We start from the raw sequence: 13,312 nt of genomic DNA on the forward strand, positions 1-13,312 counted from the left end.
CTGTGATTCTTTGTGCTCTTTAAAGGGCTATTTTTATACATAACACTCAGTCATTAAGCTTAAAAGACTATTTCTGCTACATAAGTTTGCAGTACAAATAAAATTTCTATACCATACACCATAAGGATCTGGCTTTGCTTTTGTGTTGCATTAATCTGTGGGAAATTTCTAATACCACTTTCAGACAGAAATGTCCCTAATTCCTGGCTTTTACCTGGCATTTGAGTGTCGGGTTGTTTTGCAAGTCCCAGTAAGACCCTCTTTTCACACAGAAAAGCAAATTACTGGGTCAAGCATTTGTACGCTGTATTTTGCTGATCAACATGGGTATTTCTTCTATGTGAAACAGTCAGCCCATGTCAAAATTCCTGGGTATTCGACCCCCTTAAAGACCAGGGTCGAAGACCCGGGAATTTCAACCTGGGTTGACCCTTTCACACAAGAAAAGGTCCTGTGTTGAATGGCAAATACCGGGTAGAAATGCTTGACCCAGTAATTTTCCTTTCTGTGTGAAAGGGGTATTAGTAACTGTTTTTATAACTGCAACACTTTTGGCTATATTATGCTTTGTACATGTAAAGATTTTGGAATTCCCTAATAGTGTAGTTTTAGGCAGAATTGTGATAAATTGCATGTTAATTATTTGTCATGGATCTCAGTAGCTTTGCAACAAACTATAGCACAGACATATCAGTGCAAGATGCGTTTGATTACTTAACCACAAAATAACACTACAGTACATTGCATCGATTTTGTAATGTATAAGATATTACAGTATTTTAAACCCATGTCTCTTCCTCATCTTCCATGTTGCTTGGATTATCTCCATCACAACTTTGCTTCTTCTGAGAATTGGAAAGATCCAGGGATAGAGACTGTTCTGAGGACCAGGTTCCATCATCCGTATCCAAGTCTCCTGTACTAACAGCTGTGCTCTGTGACTCTTTACGACTCCGGGTTCCAGATTGTCGTATAATAGAGCTTTGTGTATTTTTTGACTTGCTTTGTGATTGTCCATATGAAACTGGGGTTGGAATTTTGGATGGCTTCTTTTCTGGTCTATTGTCTCGTCGAGGGCGGATTTTTGGCCTTAGTTTGAGTTTATATATTGATGGCACTCTTTCTGGCTTTTTCAGAGATCTTTTTGGTTTGGTTGCTTGTGGTAATTTTGACTGTTCTGGGTCAGCTACTTTTTTAGGGCTTTTGACTGATAAATCCTGGTTGTCATCCGCAGTCTCCATATTTTTCTTTTTAGATTCCATTGCCAGCTGTCTTAATCGCTGAGATGGCAATTGGTTGACTTTGTTACCCTTGCTTCGAAATGAAGACAATTTCTTTCTAGCTATTCTCTCTGTTTCAGCTTCTGTTTCATCATTCTCTGGTGATTCTGGATGATGAAGAGGTAAACTTGTTTCTGGAGTATCACCCACAACAGGTTTTGGAGGTATTTTGGAAATCCAGTTTTCCACATCAACTTTATTGAGCTTGACGTGACTCTTGGTAAGTTCTGAGATGACATCATCATAGTTTCCTTGTCCACTCTGCCATTTGGTATTAATGTAAACCCCACTCCTGGGTATCTCTACATCCCGATCAGGTGTCTTTTGTCTGCTTCTATTCAGGGACAGAGCAGATACTGAAGTCCTTTTCATATTAAAGTCATGAACAGCAATGTCACTTGCTATACTAGATGTAAAGTCACTACGCTTGTTTCCTTGGTTGCTATTTTCATCTGAATCTTCCTCTAATACTTTGATGTTTGATAGGATTTCATCTTCCAGACTCTGATACAACTCCTTTTCTTGATCTGGACCAATGGGCAATGGTGTATATCTATACCCTGCTTCCCTATTATCTGACAGTATTGAGGATTCTAGAGTACTGGGTTGTCTGTACTGCCTAGCATAGCTATGGTCCTTACTCTTCTCTGCTACACCATTTGTATTAAGCTGTATTGTTGGAGTACTCCTACCAGTTCTCATATTTTTGTTTTGTTCAATATATGCAGGAACACTTCTTATTGTTGTGAGTTTATTATGAGAAGGGTTAAAATCATTTGCTACAGATTTACTATGATCTCTGTATTGGGCTTCACCATAATAACCACTGCTTGGAGTAGAGGGCCTGCTGAAGGTAGACCCGGATCTCACATTTAATTCTTGTTTTGTTGGCTGGCTCAGCTGCTTTGTTGGAGAGGCAGAGCGTATGCTAAGTTGTTTGGATGGAGAAGCAGAGCGCATGCTAGGTTGTTTGGATGGAGAAGCAGAGCGCATGCTAGGTTGTTTGGATGGAGAGGCAGAACGTATGCTAAATTGTTTACTTGGAGAAGAAGATCGTGTACTGAGTTGTTTAGATGGAGAAGATGAACGTATGATTTCTGCAGCTGTCTTAGGTTGGTATTCTGCTAATTTGCTTTGCTGATTATAGAGCATAGATTTGGAGGGGCTAGGTGGTCGTAGAAAGCGAGAAGGTGTTTGAGGTCTTGATTGTCGCTGAATGCCCTCTTTTTCTGTTGCTGTTTGAACTTTTCCAGTGGTATTGTGTAAGTGACTTTGGGAGACATCCTTTATCATTGGAGCTGGACTCTTCCCTGATTGTCTCCCTAGGTGATTGTCACAAAACACATCTGAAGAATGAGACTTTTCATCTTCACTTCCAGTAAGACGGGATCCTGTAGAAGATGTTGAGAAACGGGGCCTATCGTGGCCAGAATGTGAGTACACAAACTGCTGGCTAGCTTGAGATTCTTCAGAGAACAATTGTCTCCGAGATGGGGTAGCTGGTCGTTCCTGTCCCCTATTAATAAAAAATGACATTGCTTATGTAATCACAGTCTAAGTCTTGTATGAATAAATCAGTGGCACAAAGATGTATGTATTTGTACATATAGGTAAAGGCTAATAATGTAATTGGATTCACATCATTAATCATTCACTATGATTACATTACCCTCTAGATGTGCTGAATGAAGTGTATCCAATTTAATTATTATACCAGAAGTAGACGGGCATGCAAACATCCATTTGTTAGTATTCCTAAACTGTGGGATTGGTTCTGAATTGCATGTAAGTCTACAGCCATCATCAGTCCATATTCTAAATAGTTCATATCTATGCAGTATCACCGCCTAGATTCCTCTGTCTACGACAGACGTCTTCATAATAGTAACATCACTTGCACCTAGTCAGTGCACTGTCTATGCACACAGCTCAGAGTGGGTTGAAATGCCCATGGCTTGTTATCACCCAGTAATATACATTCAGCCATCGGTGAGAAAGGTGTGAGATGTGCTTTAAGCAGAACCTCTCACACCTTCTATAAGATGCACGTCCTGCTGTGATGCATGTGCAGTTTGCTACAAATCACTGTGGCTGCATTGGGACTTGCATGAGACTTATAAAATCATGGGTGAAAAGTAACAGGATGAGAGATTCAGAAAGTGAGAGATCTCCATTTTTTTTCAAGCGGCAATCCTTTACACTGCAAAATCACACTGGTTTTGCAGTGTAAATGATTGCGGCTTGAAAAAAAAATGGAGATTTCTTTCCAAATCTCTCACTTTCTGATTCTCTCACCCTGTTACATTTCACCTGGTTGTCCTCCCTGATCCATCCACCTACGTAATAAATAAGTGGAAATATGTATATGGGCATCGATTTATGTAATATCCATAATTTTTGACAAATAATTTTATCTCCCTTCTGGTCATTTTTATTAAAACCATTATCCCATTAATGTATTACAGGGGTTTTGCAGCAGATATTATAATACCAGAGATTTTCCAATCACAATAGCATCCTCCTTAGATTTCTACTGTTATATTTACCCAACTGGATCCCTGCCCTGTAACAGCCCTTGCGCATGTGCTCTCTGAGCTGTGGGCAGGGTCAGACTGACCACCTGGCACTTATGGCAAATGCCAGGCCGGCAATGGCCTAATGGGCAACTTTGGCATAACTGCTTGAATGAGCAGCTGTGCTCAGCTGTACAACAGACAGAAAGCCAGGGGCTAGCTGAGCAGGTCCATCTCCCAGCATGCTCAGCTGTCCGACACACATAAAGACCAGTTGTGCTGTCAGGCCACAACCTGTGAGCTGTGACCATGCCCATTTTTCTTTACATGTACAAGACTGCTGGGGCCTCCAGTCCGCCCCTGGCTGTAGGCTACACAGGACCAACAGCTCAAAATAAAGTGATTGCTAGTACAGATCCTTAATTGAAGTGTTAGACTTTGCATATATAAGTGTAATATTTGCTTATATGTATTTTCTACCTGAATGCAAAACTCCTCTTGAGATCAGGCTGCCCCTGCGGCGTTCTACACCTTGCAGTCTTGTCATTACTTTCAGGAGACACAGATGATGAATGAGTTCTACTACTGTTAGAAGTGTAGGTCTTCCAATCCACTGGGGGCAGCGGACTCTGGGATCTGTTTACAATCAGTGTTGTTTGAGTTTTATTGGGATTATCTGATCTTGGTGTTACAAGAGCTTTGATCTCATGAATCGGATTTAATGGCTTCTGTAGATTACCTGATTTTGCAGCCTGTTTATGAGCTGTAGAAAGAAAAGAGAAACATTTTTACATTATAGTTCTTGATAGATAAGATATGTTAGCACAGTGGTTCCCAAACTGTGTGCCGCGGCTCCCTGGGGTGCCTCGTGACACATGCAGGGGTGCCCTGGGTTAGTGGTCCAGGACCAACTCAAATTGTTAATGGTTACTATTTATGAGCAAAACCAGTGCTGGTGGCTGTTAATCATATAATGTGTACAAACAGAAGCCCTTTACCACATAACTGACCCTAAGAATTGCATATAAACCCTATCTAATACATTTTTGGGGGGCCTAGGGGTGCTGTGAAATATTTCTGATACTCTAGGGTGCTGTGATTAAAAAAAACATTGGGAACCCCTGTGTTAGCAAATTTTAAAAAGTACCTTCAAAACAATTAAAATATATAATTTTTTTTAATATTATCTTTATTAATTTTCTTTATTATTATTATTTTATTTAATTAAAATATTTTAAGTAAATGTAAAGCTGGGTACACACTAAAGGTGCACATACACGTACAAATTACCCGGTACTTTTTGTGCTAAAATAGCATTGCATCGCATGCACATTGCATGCACAACGATGCTATTTTAGCACAAAAAGTACCGGGTAATTGGTACGTGTATGGGCACCTATACAGAATTATCTGTCCAATCTGTCTGGTGCGAACAAAAATTGGGCAATATAATGGAGCAAATGACAATCAAACCATTAACTCCCAAATGCTGGAAACCAGCCATTCGATTGTTTGGATACATTTATTCAATCAAAGGCCTTTAACCAGCTAGTCTGAATGACCATTGTCTGTTTTCCAGTGTTTGGGAGCAAATGTTCTATTCTCATATGCTCCAGTTTTTGGTTCCACCAGACAGATTGGACAGATAAATCTTTAGGTGTGTACAGGGGCGGATCCAGTATAAAATGACAGGGGGGGCACCATGATAAAAGAGGGTTTAGGTGGGGGAGGGGCGGTGTTAGTGGTGCCAGTGTACATGCTAAGAGAGCAGCAGAGAGAGGGTGGGAATGGGATTAAAAATAGGCCCTGGCATTTAAAGTACGCAGGCCCACCATGGTGTCAAAAGTGAAGGATGTAGTTGTGCGTGCGCCGAAGGCGTGCTCCGGAAAATGGGGTGTGGCCACTCAACAGGGGGCGTGTCCTTGAGTGTAGTGTACAACACCATATACAACTTCTACACATTATGCAACAAAACACTAGACCCCATTATACTTGTCCCTTACACATGATGCCAAATGGAATGAGCCAAAATTCACATAATGCCACATGGATTGATCCAAAATTCAAATAGTACCACATGGATTGTGTCAAAATTCACATAATGCCACACGGATTGAGCCAAAATTTACATAATAACACACGGATTGAGCCAAAATTCACATAATGCCAAATGGATTGAGCCAAAATAAACATAATGCCATATGGATTGTGTCAAAATTCACATAATGCCACACGGATTGAGCCAAAATTCACATAATGCCACACGGATTGAGACAAAATTCACATAATGCCACACGTATTGAGACAAAATTCACATAATGCCACCCGGATTGTCACAAAATTCACATAATGCCACATGGATTGAGCCAAAATTCACATACAGGTCGAGTATCCCGTATCCGAATATCCGTTATCCGAATTATTCCGAAAACCAGACATTCCAGAAAGTGAAAAAAAAAATATTTTTTGCTAAAAACTCACTGGAGACATTTGTAACAGCATCACTGGGGACATGATATGTAACTGGCACTATATATGTGCAAGACAATGATTGCTTGGCATTCAAATTCAGTGCTGAGATAGTACACACATTTTGTTTCACGTTTTGAAACCTTGCTTTCTGAACAATTAAAATATATTTGTGTGTATTTTATGTGGTAATAAAATATATTTGTGTGTATATTATGTGTTTATACAGCATAAATGCAAGATACTTCAAAATACATCATTGAAATATTAAAATATTCCAAAATACGAAATAATCCGTTATCCAAAATTCTCCTGGTCCCGAGCATTTTGGATAAGGGATACTCAACCTGTAATGCCACACGGATTGAGCCAGAATTCACATAATGCCACACAGATTAAGCCAAAATTCACAATACGTTTCATAAACAGGAACATTGACCACAAATGTTCCTGTTTTACACCATATTTACATTTACACCATAATGTCCATTACACATTAAGTTACACGCCATTATGTCCATTATGTATTATGTCAAACACCATAATGCCTATTAAAAATTATGCTACATAAGTGCTGCTTATCTACATGCTCATTGCCAAGGGTCCCATGCTCATTGCCAGAGGTTCCATGCTCATTGCCATGTGGGATTACAGGCTCATTGCCAAGGGGAATACACGCTTGTGGTAAATGGGGGACAGCCGCCAGGCAGAAGTGATAGCCACTGACAGTGGCAGAGCCTGGCTGTATTCAGAGCACTGCAGGTCCCGGCTATTTGAAATAATACCCCTTTCACACCAGAAAATGCATTCCCAGGTTGGCCCCTTTTACACCAGCCTAGTCCCTGCATTTTCTGGTGTGAGGGGGAGAGAAAACCACCCCTCCCCCCCTTTAACCAGTTATCTTATTTAACCGGCTATATCTTCGGAACCAACTGATCCATTTACATGAGACAAGTATCATATTGAAGAACTTTTGAGTGGGCTTTGAATGATTTTGGTCCAGTGAAACTGGAACGTTTGGTTCCAGAGTAATCTGCCCTCAAAGAACATGAACAGCCATGAAATTACATCTAAAAAATAAAAAAAATAGTTTACACGTAATATCTCAGGAACCGATTGACCGATATGGACCAGCCTGGTATCATATTGAAGGCCCAGCTATTTGGAATTGAATGAGATCAACCACAAGCTTCTCTGATGCCAGGGGGGGAACTGGCAGCCGTCGGAACCGGGTGGGGGTCGGAATTGACGGGTCCCATATTATCCTATGGGGAAAAAACGTTACAGCTTTTCCAGGCGATATCTCTGGTTCCCGGGGGGCTAGAGACACGGGGCTGGGCTCGTTGGAAAGCCCTGGTCCTGTCAATGAATGACAGGGGGGCACGTGCCCGGGGCCCCCCCCCCTGAATCCGCCACTGGGTGTACTCAACTTTTTAGCTGAGCAATGTGCTGCAGCCAGGGCCGGTGTAATGCTTCTCAGCATCCTAGGCAAAATGTCAACCTACTCCCCCCCCCCCCCGATACTGCCACCAATACCCAATTTCCAATCCCTTAAGGCATACTTGCCTAAAATTCCGGAATGGCAGGGACGCTCCCAAAAGTCAGGTGGTCCTCCCAGCCCCCAGGAAGGTGCGCAAGTTCCCTGCTTTCCCTGGAGGCCTACCTTTGCCACACACGAGCGCAAGGAGGAGGGTGCAGCAAAGTAGGGAAGTATGCCTCAAGGGTAAGTACCACAGCAGCCACCAACATTAAGTACAACAAGGATCGGCCATTACAAAATACTAGAATATATGCTGCAAACACAACAGTATTGTTGGTATCTGACCCACATTTACACTGCAAGCAATGGACATAACTCTATAAACCAAAGCTAAAAGCAAATCTGCCTATTACATTAATCTGAAACAGCACACGTGTGGGATAAAAAAATATTTAATAAATAATAACACATTATAACATTGTTTCACCATGTTACTTTTCACATGGGACCATACACCAACTCGGTGCGTACGGTCAGATTCCCGTCTGTTCGGACGCAGTAAGACCGTGCAGATTCTTTGTGTTCCCACCGCACATGCACGTTTGAATGCAGTCCGAAGACATTCCCGCTTCTTAGCGAGTCCGTCCGAAGGGATGCGGACGACCTGTGGGCGTGTGTTCTTAGAATGTCCGCCATGCATGGCGTTCGGTCATTTCCGAAAGAAGTCGGAACGGACCGCAATAACCAGAATAAGGCCCTTAGTGACATGGATCAATACAGATGGTGATAGGTCTGGGGAGGATAGGTAGATTTGAGTATCATCCACGTACAAATGATACTGAAATCCAAAAGAGCTGATTAGTTTGCCAAGAGAGGAGGTATAGATTGAGAAAAGCAGAGGATTTAAGACTGAGCCCTGGGGTGCTCCAAATGATAGAGGTAGCAAAGAGGAGGTAGAATCAGAGAAGTGAACACTGAAAGAACGATTAGATAGGTAGGATGAGAACCAATAAAGGGCTGTGTCTTTAAGACCTAGGGATTGTAGTGTTTGTATGAGAAGAGAATGGTCAACAGTGTCAAAATCAGCAGAGAGATCAAGAAGAATAAGTGTTTAGACTTAGCAGTGACCAGATGATTCACTACTTTAGTTAGTGCTGTCTCCTCTGTTGAGTGCTGAGAATGAAAGCCTGACTGAAGTGATTCCATTAAATTGTGTGAGTTAAGAAAGTGTGTAAGACTAGTGTAGGCAAGTCTCTCAAGTAGTGTCAATCAGGGCAGCCAGGTATTACAACCAAAGGTTTTCAAAATAAACCCTTCAATCTCAAGTCACAACAAACTAAATTGTATACTATACTTCAGTACAAAGGTGATCCTCTAAACCCAAATTAATGAGGAATGTCCATGATCCATTCAACTCAACCCATTGTAAATCCTTGCACCCATACAGAGGCCACCACATTGGCTTATATATGTATGGACTAAACAAGCTAGGACTTTTATTCCTTCTCATCAGCAATCAAGTGCTCACTCAATAAACCCTAAAATAAAACTATGACATGCTCTGGAATTTATTTTCATTAAGGAATGCTACAGGGGTTAAATGGATAATCTATTGTTTTGTAAATTCTGCAGAAGATAATATTAATATTATATTACTATATTAATAACTGTTTTTAAGATTTATAGTTTAACATTAGCAGATCATTTGTACTAGGCCGGAGAGAGGGACATCAATCGAAGGGGTGCAGAGTCAGTTATTGTCTCACAAGAAGCCAAGAATAGAATACTGCAGACACTATGTCACAAGACTCAGGGATGGGTGACACAGCACTAAAGAGGTAATGAGCCACGCACAGACCCAATTGTCTCTCATACCAATCTCAGCAGAATACAGCTGACAAATGAGTGACAGTGATGCTGTGCGAATAAAACAAAGTATTCCAGGTGATTGATGCTAGAGAGCCTCTAGATGGCTTTTCTCGGACAACCTGTCAGACTATTATAACCCGCACAAATCAATGGCCAAGCTCAGGTAATTGATTTTCACAAAAATCGGATCTGTAATTGCCTTGTCTGTATATGAGGCCTCCATTTGTGTAAAAGGATAGTATCATCCTAATATGAAAAGTGACTTATAAAGTAGCTCTGTCACCTAAATCTGCAGTGATCTTCAGCCGCATATTTTGCAGCGTATCTTAAAAGTATGTGAAGTTCATGCTTGAATGTGACAAGTCTGCATGTTACCATAATGCTGTTTTGACATATGTCACAGTAGCTTTTCCGATGGCTGCACAAATCCACTACTGCCGGCTTTGTCTGCTTATCCACCTGGCTATATGCTAAAATAACTGTTCAAACATCGTACTACTTAATTGTAATGAAAATGGAGTCAACTACTTATAATTGAAGAAAGCGAATATCAGCAGTGTTTATGTTAAGGGTGATGGTATATAAAATATTATACTTTTCAAAAGAATACAAAGCTGTGTTAAAGTTAAGACCCCATTTCCACCGCAGCGCTGATCTGGTTTATTCCCGGATCAGCACCGTTCACATTGCACACCGGTGCAGTGTCGGCGCTTGGAGATTACATCCTCCCCTTGTGCAGAGAATGGTCCCGGGGTGTAGGTATCCCGGGGTTAAAAAAATAAAAAAAGTGCAAACCACAAAACCAAATGATACATGGATTGCCTAGCGCAAATACCAGGACTCCACATGACATCTGTCACTTGTGGACAGACCAACCAATCAGAGAGTGTAGCGCTCTCCTGATTGGCTGAGCTCCCCATAGCCGTCCCTCAAGTGGAGCCCATATGCTTCTATGTGGAGAAATCCCCATAGAAGTCTATGAATGGGAACCTCCATTTTGTAGTAGCTCACAAGGTTAATTAGGTAAATTTTACCCCTAAGTATCCACAAAGTGTCATCTTTGATCAAACATATAGAGGGAATATTTACAGAGAGGTAGATTAGGAATCAGCATTATCTCCCAACTTTCCGACAAGTTAAGGAGGGACAGAGGCACACCCTGTATGTGTGGCACCCCACTGCAGGTTGGTTGCAAGAGCTGCCCAGTAAAACCCCTTCCCTGTAATCAGGGCTGCAAGGGGTTAAACTAACCTGGCCAGCACTAGGACCCTGCTGGCTGCTCTGATCATGTCCTGCAGAGAGAAGCCTGCTGGGATGCAGGAAGGAGAGGTGAGAGGTCAGCCAGGCAGCACGTGTAGGAGAGAGAGAGAGAAGCAGCAGCATGGTGTGACAGAGAGCCCATGTGAGATACTGGAAGGATCACAGAAGCCAGGACTGGTGATGCATGTGGGGTCAGTGTTGAGACATCCCCAGACAGAGTGCTGATAGCAGTGTCACTGCAGCCATCTGCTTACAGCCCTAAAGAAGCATGGAAAGCTATTCGGGAGAAACCCCTGTCACGGCGTGTATCTAACAGCCAGTGCAGAGTGGGAAGTCCTGTTCACAGAGAGGAATGCTGCAGCCGGACACAGTGTTGTGTGGGAGACTGAGTGAGTACTATCAATAGATGTCTGTGATCCCTGATCAAGCCATTTAAAGGGAGTGTTTGGGCCAGCTACCAACCTATCTCAAACTAAAAGAACACTTGCACAAGTTTGTGGAGGGGAGATTGCTATTCAGAGAGAAAAGTGTGTGACTATTGCCCAAGATTCTAAATGACATTGTTTATTTCTACACGTGACCTTAAACTTTGGATGCATATATATATATTTCTTCAGCCACTTTCTACACACATTGGTGAGAGCTGTTATTGCAAAACGCCCTCAATTGGTAGGAACTGTCATTGCCTACACCCAATGCGCCCTCTATTGGTGACTCTGATATGGCATGCATGATCTACAGCGCCCCCTATTTGTGGATTACAAACAATCGTGCACAGTTCCAATTAAACTCTTCATTATCCTTGGAGGACATTTAAGAGCAGGACAGTTCATGCTCTGAATAACTTTAATGGTATAGATAGCATAGTAGTATAGTGACTGTTTGCCTGAATGATTAATTGTTATCATATTTACCACCAAAGCCTTATTAATTGCATTGCCTTTAATTGTATATCTTGTAACGTGATGCTTGTTGCATTTACCTAACTTTTAACCTAAATTGACTTGCAGCGGCGACCAGTTCCCTAGTTAATAAATATTATTGTCACCGCCTTTGTGTATGTTAGTTATTGTGTGTATTGCTTGGGGTGCTCATCCTTCTGCCACAGGCGCCTGCTAAGGAAGAAGAAGTTACGGAGTGCTGAACCCACCCATCATCTGGAAACCAGGTACAACACCACACCGTGTCAGTCAGCCTGTCACAATTGGCGTCATACCGAACAGGATCGGACATGGAAGTGCATAAAGGCAACCCCACCGCATATGACAAGTCCATCAGTGAAATGTCTGTCGCACTGGATGGAATCATCAAGATGATGACGGAGATGAGGAAAACCCTAGCTGACCAGAGACTAGAACAGGAGGAAGATGAATATAGAAGATGGTGACGCGAATGTGGCAGAAGGCGCAGACAACAGTGGGATCCCCCATGGAGGTCAGAACGACTACCCACCGACCAAGTCAATGTATGCCCACAGACCGTGAGAAGACACGTAAGAGGAGGTCCACCGGTAGTGTTTCAGAACACGATGAGAGCATCCGGTGTGATACAGTCAAGTGATAGACCGCGAACCGGCCCAAGAAGAATGTCCGGTCGTGTCCTGTGGTTCAACGTACCACGCGGGTATGGCTTCATTCAATGCACAGATACCGGGCGAAGCGTGTATGTGCATTACACCGCCATTCAGCATGCCGACCCTGAACACAACTTCCGGAGCCTGAGAAATGGCGAAGCCGTGGAATTCGAACTGGCGAACGGGAAGAGAGGCACCAAAGCCACCAACGTGACTGGTCCGAATGGAACACTGGTGCAAAGCAACAGACACGCTGCAGAGCAACGCCAACATTGGCACTATCCACGCTATAGAGAGCCTCCACTGTACTACCAGCAAGAGTACAGCCACAGCAGAAGTAGAGCCGGACCAAGAGAGGTCAAGATTGAGAGTGAAAGGCTTAGCAACAACCCTCTTCGACCAGAACCTGACATCACGAGGCAACGCAAACTGCTGAGAGAAAGCGAGAAACCGTTTGTGCGGAGTGAGGCAGTCCACCAGAACTGGCAAGAAACGACCAGGCCTCAACTTTCCCCTGAGCCGACGCTGGAGTATATACCCAAGATGGACGATGCCGACTACCGAGTGGCAAACCTCAGGCCGGGAAATGCCAGGGTGATCGACCCGAAGAGAAGCCCTGAAATTGTGGTCCACATGGCTGTGACACAGAGAGTGGAGCCATCAAAAGCCGAACGGTCGGAACCAGCGATGCCACCACCTGAACCCAAGGCTGAGAAAGTAACGCTGAAGAGAGATGAGAAGGCCGAGACCTGTCCCACCGGAGTGAAGCCTGTAATGAATGGCGAGTACACGACCATATCTGGAGAGGAATGTGCCTTCAGGATTTGGCAGGCGATACAGAGATCCAAGTGGCGAGACCGAGAGGCGA

The 13,312-nt window shown here is 42.9% G+C and overlaps 1 protein-coding gene across 1 annotated transcript in view; it reads right to left on the reverse strand.

Annotated features, from left to right (window-relative positions):
• Window positions 1-574: 574 nt before the first annotated feature.
• The window catches only part of GAS2L2 (growth arrest specific 2 like 2), a 36,134-nt gene continuing 23,396 nt past the window's right edge, over window positions 575-13,312 (reverse strand). Inside the window, exons 5-6 of the mRNA XM_083171159.1 lie at window positions 4,274-4,556; window positions 575-2,796 (exon numbers count right to left, since the gene is read on the reverse strand). Coding sequence (XP_083027285.1) covers window positions 780-2,796; window positions 4,274-4,556 — 2,300 coding nt within the window. The 3' untranslated portion in view covers window positions 575-779. The remainder of the gene's footprint in view (window positions 2,797-4,273; window positions 4,557-13,312) is intronic.

The sequence above is a fragment of the Crinia signifera genome, chromosome 2 (assembly GCF_055691185.1).
Source record: "Crinia signifera chromosome 2, ASM5569118v1, whole genome shotgun sequence".
In the NCBI taxonomy this organism is placed as follows: Eukaryota; Metazoa; Chordata; class Amphibia; order Anura; family Myobatrachidae; genus Crinia; species Crinia signifera.